This window comes from Ambystoma mexicanum, chromosome 6p, assembly GCF_040938575.1.
Source record: "Ambystoma mexicanum isolate Mex_15411 chromosome 6p, UKY_AmexF1_1, whole genome shotgun sequence".
NCBI lineage: Eukaryota > Metazoa > Chordata > Amphibia > Caudata > Ambystomatidae > Ambystoma > Ambystoma mexicanum.
In genome coordinates, this window is record NC_090935.1 from 1,310,912,026 (window position 1) to 1,310,937,238 (window position 25,213).

The 25,213-nt window shown below is 46.3% G+C and overlaps 1 protein-coding gene across 1 annotated transcript in view; it reads right to left on the minus strand.

The window, feature by feature from the left end:
- ADAMTSL1 (ADAMTS like 1) overlaps positions 1 to 25,213 on the minus strand; it is a 941,617-nt gene that overhangs the window by 503,056 nt on the left and 413,348 nt on the right. Inside the window, exons 10-11 of the mRNA XM_069625973.1 lie at positions 20,109 to 20,159; positions 5,379 to 5,583 (exon numbers count right to left, since the gene is read on the minus strand). Coding sequence (XP_069482074.1) covers positions 5,379 to 5,583; positions 20,109 to 20,159 — 256 coding nt within the window. The remainder of the gene's footprint in view (positions 1 to 5,378; positions 5,584 to 20,108; positions 20,160 to 25,213) is intronic.

A 25,213-nucleotide genomic window follows, 5' to 3' on the forward strand; every position in this document is an offset into this window, starting at 1 on the left:
TACACAAAATGAAACAAGTCTGTTTCTTGTTTAACATAATACCTAGCTGTTGATGATCCAGAGATTCAGAATCATTCTTTTGAAAATCTTTTACAAGCTGCTTTAAATACTTTCTTGGACATTTACAAGAGAAGAACTCTAATTATGCTTGATATTGAAACATAGATAATCTGACTACTGAGCTCCAAAAGAGCTCTAACGGAGAGCGCCGGACTTAGCTGGATGAGTTCATCCAACTTCTTTTTACAAGGAAAATTGCCACTTCTCTCATGAAGGACCTTCTCGATCTGGGCTTCTCACAGAAAATCACTTCTCCCACTCACGCGAAAGGCTGCATCTTAGACTGGGTGATAGACCATAATTGTGACACAGCCATCGTTTCTAATACTGGCCTTCCCAGGGACAGATCACAACTGCCTACAATTCACCATCCCATTAATGCCTTGCTCCAAACCCACCATTCCAGCACCTGCTACCTTAGCTAGAAGCGCAAAAAACTCACTGCGGATAACATCAGTGCTTGTCTTAACCTTCCATGCCTAGCACTGCCATTCTCGCCAGACACTAACGTCCTAGCAGAGATATTCAAAGACACCCTTACCAGTGCTATTAACAATGTTTCCCCACTGGAAAATATTCCTGGTTCACAGAGGAGCTCCAAAATCTGCACAAAAGCAAACGCCAGGCGCTTAAAACATGGCAGATTAACCCCTGTGACATCACTAAAGCTAACTTCCAAACTATTGCTAAAAAGTACAAAGACTTCATCTTCAATGCTAAATCGGAAGCTTACAATCATCGAATCTCTGCTGCTAACTCCCAAACTAAAGAACTCTTTACTATCTTTAAATAACTAACAGTACCTCCCCCATCTGCACTGACGAGATTGTTAAACATGAAGCATGGTGCACCAGCATACAAACTGCTATGCTAAAAAAATAGACCTCCTCCAAAACAAAATCTCAGACCATTACAAAGCATTGCCTAAGCAGAATCACCAGACGCAGACTCTGCCCAACTCCAAAAATATCAACTTTCCGAAATTCTCATTTACGGAAATTACTGAAGTAGATGTCATAGACATCCTTAAACATCTCAAACCATCCCAATGCAAGGGCGATGTGTGCCCACCCAAAATCATCAAGGCATGTGCTGAGCAACTCGCTCCTCTCCTTACCGCCTTCATCAACGCCTCATTCAAAATAGGCACAGTCCCTGACAGCCTTAAAGAGGCTTGGGTGTGCCCGCTCCTAAAAAAACCAATGCTAGACCCCTCTCAACCTAATAACTACCGACCCATAACAACCATCCCGTTTCTTCTTAAAATATTAGATAAGGCCGCTCACAGACAAATCCAACTGTACCTTGAAACTAACTCAATCTTAGGAAAGAGAGAGTCGGGTTTCCGCAAAGGGCATGGAACTGAAACCGCATTACTAGATTTAAAAAACCAAATCACTAATATCCTCGACAAGGGCAAGCCTGCCCTCCTCCTCCTCCTCTTAGACCTCTCAGCAGCGTTTGATCTGGTTGATCACAACACCTTCACCAATCATCTCACGCATGCTGTGCACTTCTCCAATCACGCAGCGACCAGGGTCACCTCCTTCCAAGAAGGCAGAGCTATGAAAGTGTTCTCCAAAACAGCTAATGCAGAGCCCACTATCATTCACTGTGGTGTCCCCCAGGGATCCTGTACTGCCCCCACTCTTTATAATCTGTTTACTAAGCCACTCTTTGATAAACTGGATGCACTTGGGATCACATACACAAACTATGCTGATGACACCTGGGTGCTCCTTCCCCTTACTGGGATCTATCCCCAAGACTCTACAACCCTACAGCAAATGTACTCCACCATCCAAGCCTATATGGCCACTAACGGCCTCTGCCTCTATGGGGACAAAACTGAAATCCTCATTCTTGGGCAAAAGCCCACATTAGCCAATCTTTACTCGCCCTACCTCACATTCCGTATCGACAACTGTGTCATCCCAGTACTATCCTCTCTCTCGGAGTCCACATTGATGCTACACTATCCATGGATAAACAAGTCAGCACCATTGTCTCCGCCTCCGCCTTGAGCACGAAACGTATCAATGCTATAAAGCCGTTTCTAACAAGGTACAACTGCCTCTCCATTGCTAGAGCTACTATAGGAGCCATGTTGGATTACTGCAATGCACTCCTAGCTGGCACCTCCAAAATAAACCTAGCTAGACTCCAAACCACCCAAAATAACTCACTCAGAGCAGCTCCTAGTATACCTAAAAGAGACCACATCACACAAGCAAGAAAGACTGGTCATTGGCTCCCAGTCAAAGGATGCATCACATTCATAATTCTCACAACCACCCACAAATGCTTCAACCTCTCAGCACCCTCATACCTATCAGACATACTATCGAGATCACAATCAACAAGGCCCACTAACCAACTCACAGTACTGCGCATCAATAGGGCCAAGGCAGGAGGAATAGGCTTCCCTTATCTTGCCCCAAATTATGGAATGCGCTCCCATCTGCCCTCAGAGCCGAAACGTCTCTCCATGCCTTCCGCAAAAATCTCAAAACTGCTCTCTTCAATTAATTGTCCACACTCACACACCCACTATCTGTATACTCCTCCAATACGCATATTATCTACTCCTAGTATGCTTGTCTGTATTTTGTATGCAACTAAGCTATGTTCACCCACTGTAACAAGTGACTCAATGCCCCCAGGCTGCTGTTTGTATTCTTGTATGTAACTAAGCTATGAGTACCCACTGTAACAAGCGCCACGATGCCCACGGGCTGCTGTGCACTCAACAAATGTGAATAAATAAATAAATATATTCTAAGAGCCCTTCTAATATCAACATTTTGTATGCGCATAAAAAATCAGATAGGACCTTGGAAGGGAAGGGTACATGCTTTTCCATGAGGAAAACATTTTTGGGGGTTTCTCAAGCCAGAGAAGCAGAGGTTTAGCGTTCTGAGGAGCTGAAGTAGTAGGGAGCTAAGCCTTCAGTGGTCCCGTACTATCTACAATGCCCCCTTCCTCAATAATCTTCTTCTAGAGTCCTGCGCTCCTCCTCCAACTCTCTGCGGGTGAGGCGCTTTCACAAACAGAGATTTGGGGGTAGATCTTTATCTTCTGCAGGTGATTCCCTCGGGAACTGCCTCCCTGTCTCTCGCAGTCTTGAGCCGGAACACCTTAAGTTCCAGAAACGTTCTCCCTTTCCCTTGCTAACTAACTTTCCTTTCTCTCCTCCCTCCTTCTCCCCCCTAACTCTGTTCAGTTTTTGCTGACTGGTTGTCTAGCTCACCTCCAGAGCCTAACAGACCCCAGGCTCCCCACGCCAGTGTTTTGCACTTGCGCTGTATAATGCACTTGCGCTGTATAAATAAACTATAACTAAATTCATACATGTCACCAATGTAGTTGCACAGAACTGGGGGCCATGAATTTGGAAAGGCTAGTCATATAACACTGAAAGGAAAATCTGAAACTGAGCAGAGCCAAAAAAGATACAAATGGAGGAACCCACACAAATATCACCCAACAAGCTAAAGTCAAAGATTGCATAGCCACTGATTTCTACCAGCTATGACTCGTATAAGTCAACTTGAATCACAGAACTGGATACACAGATGGAAACTTTAACATTTGGTCCAGAGAACACCATAGCGGTTCAGTACCCCCACGGAAGATTGCCAGTGGCAATCCGAATAAGTGTCCCTTAAACTAGATGACATACTCCTGGCAAATTTGAGAATGTCACTGTTTTGCCAGATTTCCAGTGAAACACAAAGATTACAACAGGTTTGCTACCACGGGTGCAAGTCAGCATATGTGATGGGAAAGGCACCACACATGGTTTTGTTAGTCAAAGGTTCTGTGGGGGGGGGCGTGGGTGTCATCAGATTCCTCTGGCAGCTTGAACACCAGATTGATACCATTGAGTATGCAAAAGCCTGGCACACCAAGCTTGTCTGTTTTATAATTATTACTAGTCTTTTATAACATGCTTAGTACCGAAGAGGTTTCTAAGAGCGGATCCGGGTTTCGAACCTGTGTTGCTCTGCATTGTCTTGTTTCCAAGATGGGCGTGTTACAACGTGCCGACGGTCAGAACTTCGCCCACTGGTGGCCCACTGCTACCTGAACCTTAAACAGCTGCTTTAATGTTCTTATTGTAGCATCGGCCTGCTCAACTTGCCTGTTTAAGGGACTAATTCACAGAGCGTTCTCCAATGGGGTTTTGCGATTATAAAAACACTTCTGTGAAGTAGGCCCTAAGTGTTTTAGATATTCAGCCATCGGGGGAATGAATTCCTCAGTACCTGAAGTGGAAACAATTAGCCATGTAAAACTTTGATTGAAGGGATGTTATGGTTAACTTTGTTATACAAAAACATGACAGTATAGTGCAAAAATATGAGTTGAAGGGATGCTATGGATAACGCAAAACCTAAAAACCTCTGAAATACACCCGTAGTTGGTATTATGACAATATTTATTCCAATTCCGCACACTGCTTAAGATGCCCCACATGACATCACAGATGGCATCACACTTGGAATTTAGAGACCATAAATACATGGGTGTCATTTTAGAAGGGGGACAAGGGCGTTTGTCCCCCCCAACTTTCGTGGCAGACAATTGTGAGCGCCTCATTTGGCAGGGACCCCTTTCCTTTAGATATCAGCCCCCAACATTTTTCGCAAAGTTACTCCCCTGAATACATTCCTCTAAGAGTCTTCTTCCTATATGAATTAAGGACGCACGGCGTGCTTATTGGATTCAATTGAAATGATATGGCATTCTCTGAGGGTACCACTGGTGAATATGGAGTCAAAGTGAGTTTTCAGTTGTCCAAGAAGAACGCAGCAGATGCTTCGCCCCCAGAGGCATTGCTAGGGGGTGGGGGGGCAAAGGGGGTTATAGCCCGGGGTCTTTTGGTTGGAGCCCTGGATAGAAGCTCAGGTGCTACAACCAAACGCCTAGCTAGCCCCGAGTCCCGACAATCCTGACATTAGCGTAGCCCCAGATCTTTTCCAGACCTAGCAACACCCCTGCCTGCACTCAAGATCCCCCTACCATTTGTGGAAAGACTAGGCAAATGCGAATTGTGAATGCAGCAGAATGGCGGACCACCGTGGGAGCCGTGGAATGATACAAACAAAGGGGATCGCCTAAACTTCCAAAACTAAGACTTGCACATATACCAGGGACTGGACTCCAAAACAGCAAAGGCCAGAAAGAGGGAGGTACAGTTGCACCCTCTTTATTTAAACCATGACAATGTAAATGGAGCCAACACTGGGCATTGCCCAACCGTAGCCCCACTGAACAGAATATCCTCTTAACAGTATTGCTGCAACATGACTTACCGGAGACCATTCCTGCGCCAGCCACTTGGGACAGTCGAAAATATTGCACGGCTGTACGACGGGCATCTTTGGCGTGTACATGCACTTCCACTCCTCTACCGCGCTGGCCTGCCCCTGGATGTCCTCCTCCACGCAGGAAATGGTGCGACTCTGAATGCCCCCGCCACAGGAAGAAGAACAGGCCGTCCACGGGGTGCTTTCCCACCTAATGCAAGGGAATAACAGACAAATGCAAACAACAATTATCTAACCGGAAGACCTTTATTTGGTGCAGTGCTCTATTAATTTCCCCAACTGGCGATGCTCTAAAAAATATAGCGTTTGGAGTGGTGAACAAGAGGTGTTTGCATTCCCCCAGTTAGCTTTGCATCTGCACGAATCACATTGCGCCTGCCATGATTTCCCGATGAAAATTGTGTCCCGTTGCAGATCATGACCAGGGCGGGATATTTGGTGCACTTGGGAGCAGGAATCAAATTTAGGAGGGGCACAGAGGGGGTCAACGACAAAAGTAGGGTGGGGGGTTACAGACAAAAAATGGGTTGCCGCGTATGAAAGGAAATGTGTGACGTCACAAGCACTCCTGCAGAGAGGCTTTTGTGCACACCAACTACCCACACCCCACTGCACCTCCCTTCCCATCAGAATGCAGGCACAAAACCATTCAGTGACTGATGGCCCATCATTAGCGCTCATTCTGATGGGAGGGGCTGCAAGCTGCTCTGCACACTATGGAGGACGCAGTGCAGAAGCCAGGCAGGAATATCTGAGAAGTGGCTTGCGCTCATGTTCATACGATGCCAAGATCACTGCTAGCGTCGGTGTGATATGCAGACATTTGCCTTAGTGACTGTAACAAATAACACCTCGAACAGAGCACATGGTCACAGCTCGCCTTAGGTGGGGGGGCAGGTTTTCTGAGGGGGGCCCGGGAAAGTTTCATGAACCTGCCCCAGCCACTGCGCATCAGACATCATCCTCGGTTGAAGGCAAAGGAAAATGGCCTCTGAAAAATAGAGAGATCGTGTTTTTCTGTTCTAATTACATGAACATTTCAAACTAGGGTGACACTTAAATTGGGAATTCAATGCGTATGCTGAATGCATGGCGCGAGGTGTGACCTGCCTGAGTCGCTCACCCTCACTGCCTGCACAACCCTCGAGGCTTAAGAAAAATATAAAGGATACAACACAACACGCCATCTCACACAGCATCAACATAATATCCTCTACCCTGTCCCATCCTAAGCTGGCCCGCAAACATCAAAGGAAGAAAGGTGGGCTGCAGCTGTAAAAACAAACGAGGAAGTGCTGAGGTCATAATTCCAGAAGCATATGCAAAGCTCATAGAAAGTCCTGGTATTGCTTTCTTCACCAGAAATACTATAGAGGGGATGGACTTAAACTATATATATATATATATATATATATATATATATATTACGCGGCCGCTATGGTTAAATTGTCCAACCCATAGGAAGAGTACTTTTTCGGGGTCTTATAACTTTGTCCCCCAGGACGAATCCTCACAAAACATTGCAAAAAAAGTATAGGACCCCGTTAGATTGATTTTGAGAAGTCTGGTGAGGTTTCGTGTGGGGGGCAGGGGAGCTACAGGGGGGTCCCAAAATGTGTGGTATGATCTGATGCCACTTCCCCCTCATGCAGCAATATTCGCCAGGAAGAAAATCAAGGATTGGCCCCAGCTTGAACCAGAGCTCGTTGTGGGTGGGGAATGCCAACAAGTTAGTCGTTTTGATGGTTGTAGCGGCTGTAGTGATGACCCTCTTGCCAAAAGCGTCCAGTTGTTTGCCTTTCTTATCTGGGGGTACCATACAAGGGGACAAAGGATTGGCAGAGCGCTTACGGGCAGCTGCAGAGATAACTGAGTCTGGGTAGGGTTCTGTGTGTAGGCATTTGGGCGCCTAATCCGGGACCTTGTATTTCTTCTTGAAGCGATCTTTCCTGGGAGGTGCTGGGTATGGATTCCTCATGACTAGAACGCCGTTCTCCCGAATATCTTCCAGCAGTGGAATGGCTACCACTGACTTTGTAGTAGATTCCTGCCTCTGATAAAGGAATCCCTCTTTATTCTGCTCCTCTGGGAGAAGATCAAATAGCTTAGGTGCTCATGACATAAGAGCATGTAAGAAGCCAATCTCGTCTGGAGGTGAATCTCTTGGAGGTGGATCTGCTGGCTCACCGTCATCTGGTACCAGATCCTCAAACGTGTCCATAGAGTGAGTGTCTGGAGAACCATCCATTGAGTATCCATCAGCATCTGTATTCGTGAGGGTGACATGCAGCAAAAGTGGGGCCCCTGGGGGTGGGGGCTGGAGGGTGGCAGAGGAACCAAACCTTTTTTTGAGGAAAAGCACGAGGCTGGGCTGGAGAAGGCAATGGTGGAGCTGGAACCAGTAGCTGTAGTGTATACAACATGTCCAAAGACACAGGCTTCGAAGGTGAGGTCTGAAAGGTATGGCAAGTGGGACAGGAGTAACAGGAGAAGGTAGAGCAGGGCCTTGCTTAGGCGAAGATAGAGTAGAACTCTGCTTAGATGGAGCCGGCAGTGGCATAATAGCCGAAGGAGGCCCACTCCCTTTGTCATTGTTAGAGAATACTCCGTCTATGTCCATATCAGAATCGGCACCCTGCTGCAACAGTTGTTCAAGAGGCACCATGATCTGAGAGGGGACGAGAGGAGGTGCATATGGAGCCAGTGAGAACAGTGGCTGTCACGAGTTGGCTTGGGGAGATAAGGCAATGCTGACGGGACCTCCCCGTCCACAGTAACTCCCTTGGGAAAAGAGGAAATCAAGGGCCTTTGAGCAGGCGTCGTGGACAATGAAGATATGCTTGACAACAGAGTAGGTCTAGCTGACAACGAGGTAGTTGGTGTAGTGGACTTAGACGCAGACGATGACTTGGTCATCAACAAGGTAGTCAAGGGAAAAGACAGAATGGATTTGATCGGTAAAGTCGTTGATCTGGTGGTCGACAAGGTGGCTGACGGAGTCGTCAATGGGATGATGTTTGTCGTCGAAGAGGACTTGGGTCGTCCGTGGCCGTCAAAGAGGATGTCGTAGACGGAGGGGCCATAGTCATGGATGAGCGTCGCTTCTCTGAAGAGTGCTTAGATGATGAAGATGTCCATGAGGGCTTGCTTGGCACTGTAGTAGTCAACGAGGTGACCATAGGCATAGATGAAGACGTCAGCGTCATTGTCAATGAAGGTGCAGCCCGAGGATGTGATCGATGTCCCTTTTTTGCCCTCATCCCAGGGGAAGATTCTTCATCTGGCCTCCAACTTTTTGATGAGGGGGTCACTCCAGAGTTCTCCTGTGCCTGGCAAAGGCAGAACTGCAGACAGGGGCCATGTTAGAGGCCAAGCACTGTGATCTAAACAAGACACTAACCTCTGGTGGCGATCCTTGCGGGTTTTGGATGAGAACGATTGGCAGATGGTACAGTTCTTCAAGTTGTTGTTTGGGTTCAGACAGTAGAGACATTGCTTGTGAAGATTCTCGATGTACACATTCTTAAGGTGACAAGTCGAGCAAGCCTTGAACATGCTGTTCTTCCTCATGTCTGTCATGATGTCCGTTGCCTCCCGGAGGCCTCAAATGGAACAGAAAAAATACAGCGACACCATAGACAACAGAATGGGCCAAATGTTCAGACCAGCTAGCAAGCAGCGACAGAGCACCAAATCAGATGATCTTATGGAAAAAACAAATCAAAAATTGACAAAATCATTCACTATCTGAAGGGATATTTCTTGAGGCCTCCGAACACCTAATGTGCAGTAAAATATCTGACGATGGCCACCAGGGGTGGAGCTAAGGGGACCTGTCAAATTGCCTGTAGATAGTTTGACTTAAAATGACTCTAATAGAGCACTTAAGTGACAAGCAGTTTACAAATGTAAAGCTAATCGGCTTTAATGTTACTGAGGTTTCCCAGCCTGATGATGGGAAATATTCAAACAGCATGCGAATCCATGAAAGATCCAGTGTTGGAGAACTGATGACATCAATTTTGATACCACTATAATTTTGATGAAAATCCTAAAGGGGGAGGGGTAATTAATAATACAAATGTAAAAGAAGGAACAGATTCATCAATATCTACTCATTTGTCCGCAGTTGACTCTCTGCATTGGTCAGAGGGACAACTTAACGGATGGTGCTGTGGTAGGTGTTGGGGGGTAGGAGGACATGGAATGGTAGAATGTGGGTGGAAACAGTAAAGGTGGGGGAACAGGGGTATGGTGGGGTGACCCACCCCCCATCAAAGAAACTCTGTATACAATGCGGTAAGTTATTCTATGCGGTATGGGATGGTGCCAGGGCTTTTCAACATTTTCAGTTGAAATGGACCATCCCTATTTTGGCAGTCTCGTCAGAAAGCAAATTCTTCTAAATGCCACCTTGCAGCAGGCCTTTTACAGGCTGACTCGCTGGCACCATCAGGACAGCGTCCACTCTTTCTGAGCTTGCAGTATTCAGAAGCGCTAGTTCTGATCACCTCTTTGCCTCTGCGTTACATTAACACCTTTGTGTATGCCTTGCAGTGCTGGTCCCTAACCACTCTTTTCACTACATTGGAGTGGCCATTAAAGGGTGCTGGCTGGGACTAGGTTATAAAAGGAACCTGTATACTGCTCTCGTTGTGCCTCTTCCTCCCCTTTGCTCTGTTTCCAGAGGGATCACCTCCCTGGACAATGAGCTGACTGGAGCTCTTTCCCGTTAGGTTTGCTGTCTGCATGATTTACTAGCCTTGCTGCTGCCTTCCAGAGGGCTTAGGAATGCATCCAAACACCCACACTGTGAGGGACTAATCCACTGTTGGACCTGCAGGCAAAAACAAAGCATGCCCCACTAAATTAGAACTTGTAACGGGGATCCGTATTCAAGGCAGTTAATGAGGCAGGTTGAGAGACTGTAGTTTAGGACCTGTGTGTAACCTACATGGCACTGCACCTTGTAAAACAATGTTAGAGCCAAATTGGCCCTTTTTTGCAGAAGGAAATCATATGTGTTTCCATAATGCAAACCTGTTTCCATATTATCAGACTGATATGTCATGCTAATTGGAGCATTCCAAGTCAGTTTTACTGAAACAAGTACTAGCTCAGAACATGAAACCCACCTGCTCAGAAAGCATTGTATGTCTGTTGTAAAATAGAAGATGAAACACACGAAATGGAAGTTTACTTTACAATTTGAACGGTAAACTATGGAACCATAAACCAATCCTGTCCTCCCCACTTGACACATTGATAATGAGCAAAACCACTTGACCTCACTGCATTATCTTCCTTAACCACCATGAGCCGAGGCAGTGCAAGTAGTATATATTGAAGAGAGTGCTAGTTTCACTACTCTGCATGTAGCAGTATGAATGACATTGGTAGTGCCTACAAACAGCATGAATGTGTACTGGGTGGGCAAGGTTGATCCCAGGTTTAGGCAGGGTGTCCCCAAAGCAAACCTTTGAAATGTGCCCTGCCCATCTTCATCCAGCATTGCAAGCAGCCAGATGTATGTGATCCGATTCATCTCCCCCTTTTGGACACACCAATGTAATGCCAGTGGCCTGTTTATGGGGATTCTGCTATGCCAATGATTAGACGTGTGAATGACTGACTACGCCTCTCCTGTCATATACAAAGATGTACTAGCGTAGCGGGGGCTCCCGCAAACCCCACGTTGTGGGTGGCCCAGCTACACCAGGTCTGGGGGGCTGCAGCTCAGTCCTCACCCTTCAGGTTGAAAGCTGTGCCGGGGCTCGCAGAGCGAGATGGTTGCGCTCAGTACGGGTTGGAGCTGACCGTGACATGTGGCACGTGTCATATGCCACGTATAGTTCCAACCCTTTCCCCTCTGGCTTCCTCGCGGCTGATATACAGGAACCATGAAGCTCTCCCAGGTTCCTGGTTCCTGTTTGTGAGTAGCACAGAGCAGAAGAGGGTGGTCTGGAGTGACGGACCAAAGCTGTAAACACAGATAAGGCGGCTTTATATTTTAAATGTGCTGTGTATTTTGCAGGTGTGACGTGTGTGCCAGATGTATGTATGCGCTATGGGTTAGTGACTGGTGGGTGAATGAGAAGAAATGTGATGGTGTGTGTTTGAATGTTCTGGGCGGGCGTGTAAGTGTTCTTAAGGGTCTAGGCTGGCTTACATTGGAACCAGTTTGGACAGGTTTTCTTATTTTGACATGTCACTTGTAATGGCCAAACCAACGGGGGTATGTTCTTACATAGGAGTACTGGCACACATTGGCAGAGCCAGCTTTGTGCCCAGTGCCAGTAATGATACTATAAAAAAACACCTCAAAGCGAACATGAGTATATTCTTATATGGGAATACTAGCATACGTTGGTGGAGCCAGCATGGAAATGCCCTTTATACTGGCATATATTGCAGGGACCGGCATGACAATGCTTTGGGAAATGCGCCTGTGCATTTTTGCTGGCTTGCATCTTCTTTCACGAGTTACCTTACACCCTAGAAAACTGATTGCAAACTGTCTGGCCTTTTGCCCAATTTTTCACCGAAAGTGTGCTGTGTAATGCACCATTTTAATAAAACAACTCACCAGCCACCACTGGTGGCTGGTATAATTGTGGACCAGGCAGTGACCCCTTCTTTCTATAGTAGGTGAAACATTTAAGCCTTAATTAAAAAAAACATATTTACTTCTATCACCTGTAGAAGCGCATGCCCCCATGCAGCGGGATAACCATCAGGGACATTGTGCACACGTGGTGGTCTGGGCCAGCCCAGAGTATGGCATGCCCTTTGCTCTTTTAAAAAGCTTGGGGAGGGGGGGGCTCAGCATGACTCGCAGGGGGCCCCCAAAATGTTGTGCTACGCCACTGCAAAGAAAGATGGTGAGTATTTACAGGAATGGGGCTCAAATTAGTGGCGTTATGTTTTGTGAGAAAGTACACGTTTTATGTACCTAGAACTTCTAGAGCATTGTAATCCTGGTTGCAAACAGCGCAGGCCTCTTGATGGAGCACTTATTTCATAGCCAATAAAAGTGGACGCAAAAACAACCCACATTTGTCTTTTAAACATTCAAACTACCCATTACGTGTCGTTCATGGTTTCCACATTCTTTGTGATTTCTCTTAAAACAATGAGAAGCATTTCCAAAGTGGCCCGTCCAATCCGATAAAACGTCTTTCTAGGTTTTGGCTTGGCGGCTGAGTTCCAAGGCTCTCGTTCCTCGAGGTTCACGGGCGCCAAGGCAATAAAAGTATTACATGAAAGTGTCCAAGCCATGTTCAACCTTGAGCTCGTATTATTTCAAGCATTTCATCTTGGGTCCGCTCCAAAACATACGAGTCGCCGTACCTGGTTCCTGTTTGCACTTTCGGCAACAATTCGTCACTGTCGGGCCCAAACGCGGCTTTTTGACAGGCATCATAATTTGGTGTTTTTTTCATCCCCGGACATCGTGGTATGTAAATAAGTAGGCCGAATGTTGCTGCGCACGCCTGCAGATATTTTTTCTTTTTTTTTGTGCCAGTAACATTCGGTCTTGTCGCAACGATCCGCGCGTGTTAAAGTCTTTCTTTTATTGCTACAGCGCTTTGCGTCTGCGCGCACTGCGGCAATAATGGAAAGCAGTCTAGACCAGCTTCTTTTACGATATCGGAGGTCATTTTCCGGTGTAAAGTGTAGTTCCCTCATAAGGAGCCTTAATGCAGCTGCGAATGTAAAGTGGTGCATTAAAAAAACATTTAATAATTGAATAACATCCACATATATTTATTGAATCATGGTCTTTCGTGTGAGCTTGTTTACATTCCACTAACAGACGATTAAAAGGCGTAATACATCGACAATATGTTTGATGTTATGTTTCTGCGTGGCGCGTGTGTCCCACGTAGCTGCTGCTAGCACCTGTCGATCCAGCAGAGATAGTACGCAGCATTTCTTCATGCAGCTAGGCTCAAAAGCGGCTCCAAGAAGATTGCTCGGAATGGGCTCTTTGATTAAGGCCGCAAAAAGGTCAATGCATTGTTTGGGATATAACAGCGTGTGGTGGTACTAGTGTGACGCAGATAACTATCCATTGCCTGCAGGTCACAGGCGTAATCCCTGGCAGGGACGCAGGACTATCACGTCTTGATTTTGTTAGTGTTGATGTTACCAATGACTCATTGTATCACCTTTATGGGGTGAAGTATATAAGTCACACCTGCGCACAATCTAATCACCCACCTTGCAGGCTATACCCAGAGCTCTGCAACGGGCACATTGACCCTTTAAAAGACCAAGCTCTCTAAAGAGCTGAGTTAAGTACATCTGCCAAGTGACTGCTTTTACTGTAGCTGTACCCACATTTCAGGGTCAGCAGATTGTCATGGCATCCCTCCCACCTTAACATCACTCACAATATCCTTCATAGAAGAATGAAAAGCAGAGCCAAGCAGACCAGAGTACTCATTTGATCACCGTCAGAATGATGCAAGGATGCGTGGCTGACAGCTGACATGTGACTTTTAGAGGCCTTTCAGGGTACTGCTCTACTCATTGTCAATGCTAGTGGTACACGTTCACTTGTACTAGGGAGTATGGTAGGTTGAGTCAATTACACACATGTAACTGGCTGTACAGGCCTCCCAGGATGAACCCCCTCTAAATACGTATAATACTGATTATCGCAGAAAAAATGGCAGCAGGTTGGTGCTTGTAACATTGTATAGAATGTTGCTACATAGACCCTCTGGTTGGTTGGCAGGCTTTTTCCCAACCCTGGACTGTTGGGTCGTTAGGAGCACGTAAACAAAATTAAACTCAGGTGCCGCAAGCAACGTCAGAACACCTAACCACTTTCTCAATTAGTGCATCGTCTCTCATCGGCCAGGCCCCAAGCTAAGGCTTCTTCTTTGTAGTTGACCTCAAAGTCTTTTCTCTGTTCTGGGATATTCAAGGGAGTGTAGGCACACCATTATCTAAGTTTTGGCTTAATGAATAGCCCTTGTTTTCAACTTCTGAATCACGTGTGAGGAGACCACAAATGTGTCCATCTCAACATTCTGTTTACTGCTATTTGATTCAATTGAGCTGGGTGTCATTACCCTTCTTGGCCTCTGGAGACTTGCTCACCCCATCTTCCATAGGTTTTCCACATCTTTAATTGTTTAATACTTGGCTCTTGCAGATGTGTACTCCTTTGCTTAATCTAAGAGAAATATGTCTTACATACATGGCTTATCCCTTTGACTCCCCTAGTGCCTTGCAATTACTCCTTGACGTAGCATCCTTGATCCCAGGACAATAGACTCCTCTTTATTCCTCACAAACATCTGTTTTTCCAGCGTCTCCTACTCTGCAGCCATGGTCTGTCCCCGAGGTAGCTTAATTGGTTTTAATACGAGTCCGAAGTCAATCTTTCCATCATGGCCGCCCTAGCCATGTTATGTTTTCCTCTGCAGCAAGCTTCTATATGTCTGATATGCCTTGCGTTTTTGCATATATACATTTATTGGTCAGCAAGTTACTTTAGATTCTTTCATATACGATTTCTTCATATTCGATTACATGTTTCTCTTGTTACTTCAGTTACATCTTTATTCTTTGAGTATTTGCATATTGTTTCAGTGAGTCTCAGTATCTTTCCTCTATGACATCACTCTGCTCGTCAGATTTTACTTATCGCTCTATGATGTCCAATGGCGTGCGCAGACATCCTTCCACCCTCTCAGCGCGAGGGTACATTCTATATAGTTGTCTGAGTGCATATCACCTCTCATATACTCAATGCAGTTTTGGGATGATACCTGGTGTCCCACGTAGGGCTCTTCTCCTTCTGTTCCAGTATGACGGAGGTGAGGAGGCAGGAGCTAGGGATGACATGTCCACCTGCTCCTCTACATTAGGAAGAATGCTCTCCTTTAGGTGTTCTTGGACATGCCACTACACAACACAAGGACACATAGAAGAGTGCAGGTGTTGCCTTGTTTGGCACAGCCATCAAATGACAGATACACACTGAACAACTGATGGCATCCGTTGGGGATGCAATGCATTTCACATGCTCCTCCCTCTGCTGCACATAGATGTTTGCACGGGGCTCTTTGCCATTAAGCCAAACCTAATGTAATACAATAACAGCTTATGACATGTATCGGCCTTGAGCAAGACCGCAGGTTGAAACACATGTCGGCTGCTGGCTGGTGAATGACATTTTTGTGGTTTGTTGTGAACAAGAGTGAATACTCAATGAATTGTATAACAATATTGTCAAAGGAGATCATAAACTCTACTGACTTATACATTATCACACCGCTAAAGGGGACAAACTACATGGAATCAAGTTTGATTAATGATTCTCATTGGTTGATTTAATTACTGGAGATCTATGTAATTATTTTATCAAATTGGAACAAAAATATTTGTCAGGTTTATATGTAATTAAGTTTGAAAACGGAATAACGTGATTTACACACCAATCATTTCAATTCAAAACAATATTGTTGTCTTACATTTTTATTATTGATTACATTACGGTCAGCGCTGATTTCTAGTTAATCTCTTCTACAGTATTATTAAATGCACTTTTCATACAATTTCGCCTTTCCTGATGTCAGAGTGTCAAACAAAAGTTGTTACATATGCCATTTCATCCAGACTCAATTGTGGCAATGTTATTACTTGGAACTGCACGCCTTTCTGATGCCTGCAAGTTCAAAACGCTGGATCCAGGCTTTTGGCCAGTAGTGGTTTTAATAAACATAGCGTTCATATCACCGGACATTTTCACTGTCTTCTGAGGCACCAGCGGATTCTGGTCCATGCTGGCCTCTATGCGTTACCCAAACAGTATCCTATGGACAGGGTCCCCGTTTTATTAGGGAAAAAACCGGAGCATTACTCTCTGCTTAGACTTGGTCATCTTGAAATCCCTCGTTTCTGTAGTAAGACCATGGCTGTGATCACCTTAACAGTGCATGCCCCCCACATGCTGGCTGTCCTTCCTCTCGCCATCTTTCCAGGCAAATCATGTGCCAGTCCCCCCCTCCTGCACCCCCCCGCCCCCCCCGTGCTAAAACAGGTTACGGCGCACTCTGGAAAACCACATCAAATTAATTCAATCAAGTCAGGGCCCAGACACTGGGGGAATGTATTATCCGGCACCCAGATAATGAAGTCATGAACACCGGCACTCAGAGACACCTTCGGCTACGTGTCGAGGTCTGGATGAACAGGTCCAAGAGAGCATTTAGTTTGGAGCGAATACTATAAAAAAAATAGTGTGCCCAATTTATTTCATCTTCGCTGATTAAGCAGGCATATTTTTTAAACAGGTGCTAAATAAAAATGTTGTAAACCAATTTAAAAATCTGTGTTTCTAGTTTTTGCTTATAAACCGTGTTTAAGAAAAAAAAGAGATGTTGTAGAAAGGACATTCCATATCAAATTCACTCATCACAAAGGTCCGTGTGGCATTTCGTTGTGCATGTTATTTTCAAAGATCACAAATCCAATTACAGGTGTGAAAACACAAGTCAGTGGCGCTGAGTTGGCGTGCTGCACCAATCAGAAGGGATGACCTATTGACCCGGAAACTCCTTACCATCCTGGTCCTGGTGCATGTTCCATGAACTTTGCACTTGAGCATTACAGGTTATGTATGGCCAGCATGTGCCCCCCTTGCACAGCTGCACATCCTATGGAATTCGGGCCCTTGTGTTGATGAGGAGAACAGGTAAATTGGGTAATATTGACAGCGACTACAGTGCTTAGGGGAGAGGAATCCGACATGAGGCGCTATATAAAACCTATTATTATTAATAATATGATAACTGGTGATATACAGCCTTGCATAAACTGAGGAAACGTGGCTATTCCACCACTTGAGTTACCGTATGGCTAGTCTCCTCCCGAAATAAGCGTGTGTAGACTGCTGGCAGTTCGCCTCAGTGCACTGAGCATTGACTCCATCTGTCAGTGCTCTGCAGGCACGGTTTGGGGAAATCTCATGATGTATGAGTCAGTTGGGAGGGTTGGGGGGGGCAGGCATGAATTCTCTCCGATGCTTGCTCGCTGCATAAAGCAGGCTTTGTTTGCATCTGACCAGTAGGCGGCTTTGAGTCTGTCCCTAGGGGAACTCCTGGTATTTTTATATTATGTGTCTTAACTCTTGGACAAGCATCCTGTATAATATTGCAGATTTCAATAATATCCGCCTTGTTTCCCGTTTCCAGGCCTCAGATGGGATGGAAAGTGCCACCACCACCACGATGACACACTGCTGAGTTGACCCTACTCCACTCTGAAGATTGGTGTGCTGCTATCGCTGGCACTGCCCTATCACGAGCTGTCATTATTGACCAAGTGGAAGCTAAAACGCCTCAGATCTCTTGATATAGATTTAGATCATAGTGAGGTCATTTTTTTGAAGGTAAGTGTGCTGGTTCCAAGAATAGTTCTCCTACTATTAGGTTGTGACCAGAACCCCACACCCTTCCCACTAAAGGGACGGGTCATATCACCAACTCTGCGGACATCCCCGTAGTGCAGTCTTGTAGGCCCACTAAAGGAGCCCAACGGGAGGGCCTAGAGACTCAACTTCACGCCTAGGGTCAGCCGGAGTCACCAAAGGCACAGCCTGGTGCCTGCTGCTCTGAAATGCTGAAGCAGCAGCAAGGGTGTGTGTCATGCTTCACAAAACTCACCCAAAAAATATATAAATAAGGCAAGATCCAGGGATGTTCCACTGGAAAGAAGTCTCAATTATTCACAGGCATGCCCTCAAGCACACACGTGTGTGTGTGCCAGGTCCAAGACCTCCACTAGAAAAATATGAAACGCACCATCCAACCAACGTTGCAAACTACCCCACTGGAAATGATTCCTTGGGCATCATTTAGAGTGGGGTGGTAATGGCGGAATCAATCGAACAGAGGATATCGTCGTCTCTGGTGAGTACACATCCCCCGACTGTGGCCTTCCCAATAGGAACACGCCATATCATCAACTCTGACGACAGTACATCCCCTGACTGCAGCCTTCGGCTACCTTAGTGCAAAGGGTATGGGGGGAGGTGGCAGCAAAGGCTGCATTCGGGTGATGTGGCATCAGGAGAGTTGATAATATGCTGTGTCACCTTAGCGGTAAGAATTAGGCTGATGTGGTATCTGGAGAGTTGACGATATGCGGTGTCACCTAAGTGGTAAGAATTCGGGTGATGTGGTATGTGGAAAGTTGACACTATGCTGTGTCACCTTAGTGGTAAGAATGTGGTCATTCTTACCACTAAGGTGAAACAGCATATTGGCAACTCTCCAGATACCACATCACCCGAATGCAGCCTTCTCTCCCCCTCCCCCATACCCTTTGCACTAAGGTAACTGGCCATATTGTCAACCCTGCTGACATCCCATTCCCCGACTTCGGGATTCTGTTAACCCTCTCTACCCCCCACGCCACACACTTACAACCAAGAGAACGGGACACATGACCAACTTTGCTGACTTCGCAGCCTCCTGTGCCCACTAAATGAGCCCACCATACGGGCCTGTGGGCACAAGATTAGATTAGGGTCCGCCAGAGGTGAAGAAAGACAAAGGTTGGTGCCTGTCACCTTCACATAACGGCGCTCCCAGACTCTGGAGCAACAGCAAGGATGCGTGTCATGCTTTACACAACTCACCCCAAAATATATATGCATAAGACAACCTCCAACTGAAACAAGTCTCAATTATTCACAGCCTTGCCCACGCGAACTAAAGAAGGTTGCGTGCCAGGGCCCAGGGTCAAGACATACACCAAACACACCAGCGTTGCAAAAGGACATTCCCAAGTAACCACTGGAGCTTGACATGCATGCCAGCAAGGCTATTTCGAGAAGAAAGCTTCTCTGATTGAAGGGCTGCCCATGGAGCCAACTAGTTCAGTATTGCAGTGCAACATGTATTGCTGTCCACCCCCCCCCCCCCCCCCAAGAATATCATGTCCAGGGGATGCTTAGCTGCCAAGTGGTCCCTAGTAAAGCCAGTCCTGGTTTTTCATGCAACAGGCATTTTGTATTTGTATTTGTATTTATTGTGTTTCTATAGCGCTTTAATCCAAAGCACTGTACATTATTTACCACAAGGTACATAAAACATTTTTTAACAGTAGAAGCAATTTACAAAACATGAATCAGACCAATAAAACAGTATGTAGCGCAATGAATCTGTGAGGGTAAGAGGGAAGGAGGGGGTGAGGATGGGAAAGGAGGAGGGAAAAGAAAGGGCATTAGGGTGAAGAAGGAAGGAGGGCAAGGGAAAAGGGGCGACTTGGGAGCTCTTGCACTGCAAGACTTGGGAGCATAAGGCCCCACACAAGGCATTGAGGCACTTGTAACTTTGTTGGTGACAAAAACGTTAATGCAAGGGGGGGACTAGGCTTGGACCAGCAACACCCCTCCCTTAAAACAAAATCACATTGTAATTGGTTTATAACACACTTAATACCCAGAGGTTTCTAAGCACGGGGATCGAACCCGCGTTACTACGTGTCATCTTGTTTCCAAGGCCAGCACGTTGCCCCTGAGCTGTCCTCCCGCCCATTAAAGCAGATTAATTTAAAGAGCAAGTAAAACCATAAAGGGTAAAGAATGTAACATCTTAGAAGGATGTTTAGGGGATAGCAGCAAGCGCGCACATCAGGTGCAGTAGCATGTTGCCCCTCCGGGCTGGCACAGCCAGTGACTGGTTCACTTACCGGGGAAGAGGGTGGTAGAGGTCGTAGGGCATGATCTGCTTGTAGCCATCACTGTGAACAAGAAGAAGGACGAGTCACAGAGTAGAAGGTACACGCAATCCCAAATCATCACGGAAAGATTACATCATCCAACAGTCCCTTACAGAGAACTGAGGGGGTCAGAAAAGAAATTGGGATCTTCAAAGAAGCAAATGCACAGCAAACAAAAGTACAGAAGACAAGTTCCCCACTTTGAACACTCTCTACCCCTGACAGTCCTGGACACCACTTTGCTAGCCTCAGGCCCTACAGCAATGGGCGATACTTATGAGTTTCCCGCCTCAAATTATTTGTGTTCAACAGAATGATTACCCTGCCTCAGAGGGAAACAACCGCCGAGTAAGCAGAACCAGGTGGCACTGCCTATTAGCCAACCCAACCAGCGTGCACCGTAATTGCTCCAGCCTTTGAAGCTGCAATTACAAAAAGCGATTGCACTCCACGGCCGGAGGAGGATACTTGCTACGTATTGCTACTTTCACTCAGACACTACAATTATCGTCCCTGGAGGGAACCCCGGCACAGGAACTCCGAGTGCTTGCACAGACAGCGTCAGGTCTGCGCCAATTTAACTGTTTTAATCAATATCCTTTGGGAGGGCAAAGTAAAAAGATGGAGGAGGCAATGGCAAGGTCTGATTAGCAAAAAGTATGCTTTGGCCTACATCAAAATAAGCATACACACCATTAGGCCTCCTGTAGACCAATATTAAAGTGGCCAGCACAGAATGGCGCTGTCGCGTGCAGATGAGGCCAAATGGGACATCTGAGCGGCACAGAGACGCAGATCATTGGAAGTTTCAGCGTGGGCACGTTACCTCTGCACGGCACTCGCGGATCATTCCAAAGGAAAAGAACCTGCACATGAGAAGTGTGGCGGCTGCCTCATCCACCGCTGCCCTCCCACTCACCTTCCTGAAATGAGGAACACACTGATCCCCAGCTGCCCAAGACACACAGTCTCCACTCTGGGCAATTCTTTTATGCTGAATCACATTCTTCATGGAGAAAAGCTAAGAGGACCTTTGGGGAAAAAACAGAATCTACCCCATAGTTACGCCGTACCTATAGGGGGGGTTTCTGTTTTGACCAGTGAAAAATATGTGTGCTGTTGGGCACTAGGAATACACAGCTCTGATCTGGATTTTGGATTAGAATCAAATGGTTAAGTGTCATGTACGTATCAACAAATACCTGTCTCTGACAGAAATTATTGGGATCTGAATTTCAATTCTTGGAATTTCCATTCGTGCAACACCACCTGTCACCAAAGGGGGCGTGTGTTGGGGATGAATGGCAAAGGCAACACAAGAGTTGATTATAGAAGGCTTTTCCCTCAAACCCACAGGCCTCCCCCTTTCCTTCCTAAGCATTTAAGGTGAAGCCTTGTGAGCCTCATTCCCATTCATTTGGTGGCCTAAACCTGAACTTCAGGAAAATATCTTCCAGACCAAACAAGATAGAAACTACTAAAAATACGTTCTAATATTAAAGCGTACTACAGGACAACGTCAACTACATCACTTGGGTGAGTGTGTGGGCCCTTATTCAGGGTAACTGGATAGGTTCACTCAGGGGTCAAGTCCTAAAGAAAAGTGGGGGACTCATAAACATAAGCAATGGGATGTGATGTCACCGGAAATTAGCGTATCAAGATGCAATACGCAAATTTCCTTCAATTGGCTTTGCAAACCCATCCAAATTGCACATACATAAAAAACCAAGAGAGGATATTTTCTTCTAATAGTGTTTTGAAAACTTTAAAAGGTGTGCATGTTTTCAAACTCCAAGAATCAATAACAATGGCCCTCATTAGGAGCCTGCTGATAACCCCCCGATGCTACCGGCAGGTTACCAGCAGTCTTGCCTTACCGCTACACACTCCTGATATTCCAGTGTTAACGAGATATTACGGGTGCCGGCAACAGCAGTAAGTTCCCATTCCATGGAGTCCAATCGGACTCCATGGAATGGGAACCACTGAAGCACTGGCACAGTTGCTAACGGTGTGAGGAATTTAACCATCTGCACAGCGGGTGTGCGCTCGCCTGGGCTTTTTGTAAATTTTAAATGAAATTGAATAATGGTAGATCAACATCCGTAAAATGTGTGTGGCTAATCCGCACACATTTTCCTACGCTCACCACACGACATACGCATAGACCCGTTTACTCTGGGTGGACACAGCCTACAGGCGTCATCACCCTGTCATATTTAGTTGGAATGTGACAGCCAAGAGTACATCAAGGCATCTCAAAAGGGGGAAGGCAAAACCTTCCTCCTGCCATGGCCAGCCTAATTATCTAACAAAGGCTCTATGGATCCACCCTTTCCTTTGTTAGCTGCTGGTGGCACCCTCGCATACTAATAAGAGTTAATTCAAACAGGCCCACGGGAGGCCTAGTCATGGGACTAACAAAGGACAGGAAAACCCCCACAACCTTTGATATGAACTGTGTCAACCTGAAGCCAGCTCCCTCTTCTCAGCATCAAGGGCAGTGACCTGTCATGCCTTGAACTATGTATTCAGAGTAGTCATCCCTGCAGGGGGACCCCATTCGGAAGGTATGAGTATGTGGTTTGTCGGGAAACAAAAGTCTGGCCTCCCCACAGTGTCAAGGGAAACCTGCCACTTTAATCAGGAATCACAGATAACTCAATTAACCAGAAAGACCCTTTGATCCACAACAGACAGGAAGATGGGTGGGACTTAGTATTACATGTTTTCACCCCCTTACATTTTCTGTTGCAAAGCACTCTGGTTATGAACTCACGCATACAGGAGATTGTTGGTGGGGACCCAGGATTGGTTCATTAAGGTAGGCTTAACCTACACCAATCACTGGGGCCCATTTGGCTTTAAAAGACGGTCAAGCCCTTCTTTTGGGCAGATCATCTGAAGACTTTGTAAGGAGTAACAAGAATAACTCATTTGGACCCTGGCTGAAAGTACAGTCTAACTTACAGCTTCCGCCAATGAAGGAAGGCCAGGAACGCCAAAGATGGAAGCAAGATCCACCGCCTAAACATCTCCTAGGGAACAGAGGGAGATACTGAATCCAGAGGACCCTCCGGCAGCTCCAGAACCAGTACCCAGCCAGCACACAGCATGCACTGCAAGGCTCTGCAAGTAGGCTTCCTAGGTGGGAAGTGCCAGAGAGTCTCTGAACCAAACCAAGGACAAAGCTGTTGCCTGCAACACTCTCCTGAGCTTTGGGCCGTCCGCCTTAAAGGATGACACAAGCCCAGTGATGAAGCTAGGAGGAGTGCATCGACAAGCATAGTGTCTGCCTTAAAGGATATTTTTGAGCCACTTGAGCCCCTCGAGCTGCAACTGACTGCACTGCTGACTGTTGTCACACCGCAGTCACTAACGCCGTCTGAGACGCCTCGACCAGTGCTTCAGACACGCCAACCAGCACTTAAACAACAATTCCTGACCCCGAGCCGCTATATTGACCAGCCTGCAGCCGTCCGTCCAGTCTCGCTCGCTGAACTGCCTGCCGCCTGATACCCGCATCTGTCTCCCATCTTGAACTCTGTCGCAGGAGCTGCAAAGCGCCCTGAAACCAACTCGACCCTGTCGAGCACCAAGAACTTCTACAAGCAAAAGGTACATCGTGGTTCTGTCCCCTTGAACCTTCTCCGAAGGCCTCTAGTGACAAAATTATGACCCATTGCTCCCTTTGTGTTGAAACCAAGTATCCTTGAACTATTGCGATTTATTTCTTTACCAACTACCCTCCTGCCAGTATCTGGAGTGCATCCCTTTTCCTTCTTGAAACTGATTGTCCTCTGCATTCCTTTACAGGGTGTGTTGTATTTGATAGAACTGTCCGTTGTGATAATAATAAAGTAGATATGTTTATGCAACCTTGACCGGACAGTCCCTTTTATCATTGGGTAATAATTGTATTCTCGCTGCGTTGCAACTAACCAACGATCCACGACCTTGCGGAGATAAGCCTGCCGTTCTGTCCACGTTACCAAAATTGGACAAGGAGGTTTATAATTTGCTTATGTTTCCAATCTGTTTAGATCCCTTCTGGTGCACTAGAGGTGTGGGGCTGACTGTTGGTTTAGAAACTGATATTCGTACCTGGACCATGGGTGCCCCGGAAGTTGATTTGTCACAAACGGTGCCAGTGCTTCCGTGAGTTTTCTGCCCGTAGGGGCCTGAATTAACGGCAGGTCAGGCCTGCCGGTAGTTCCTTGCCCCTACTGGCAGATTGGGAGTAACACGGTCTGGAACAAATGCCGGAGCCGTAGTACCAGCGGTTTTACCAGAATTTTTTGCAGACAGGATTACTCGTAATGAGGTCCAATGTTTTCTCTGGAACATGCAGTTCGAAATGTGACATTTCACCTTTAGATGTTTGCTATTTTTCATCAGCTTATCTGCTGCAGTGGTGAAGTGCCTGACTGTGAATCTGGCAGACGGTTCGAGTCCCAAGGATGGCGTAAATTCAGAAGTTGAAAAAAAGACAGTCACTGTTTCTCATTTTAAACATGGCCTCTAAAATACTCCAGGGGATGGTGTCTGCTCTCTGAAAAAAGTGGGTGGATGCCGTCCATCCCCCTGTACACTCGACTTCAGCTTTGGGTTAACTGCATTGGAAGAATGAACGGGTGTATGTGCTCAACTTTTTCTCTCACGGGACACACTTCCTGCTTCAGGTTGAGAATCGTGGGTTCCATGTAATAATGTTGCCACAAAAATCTTTGGGCACTAGACTCTGCCAAGGCAATAATGATGGAGGCTCTGTCTCAGTTTCGACGCTTATGTGGAGCGGCCCTCTTCCTTTCTCAGTTTTTTATCCTTTCCGGCCGTGATTTAAAATGCATCTAAAGTCACGTGTACTGAGGCAACACCAACGTCAGCAATAGTAGCGCGACTTGTTTCTTGAGCTCTCTTTGAAACTTTGTGATATCTCCTGGAGTCAGATTTAATGGGCCTGACGAGTTTGAGCACATGACATTGGGAGTCAGTGGTAATACTGTATCAAGTGGTCCTCCTGATGAAGACGTTATTCCATTCATATTTTTTCAAAAACGTCGAAACCGGTA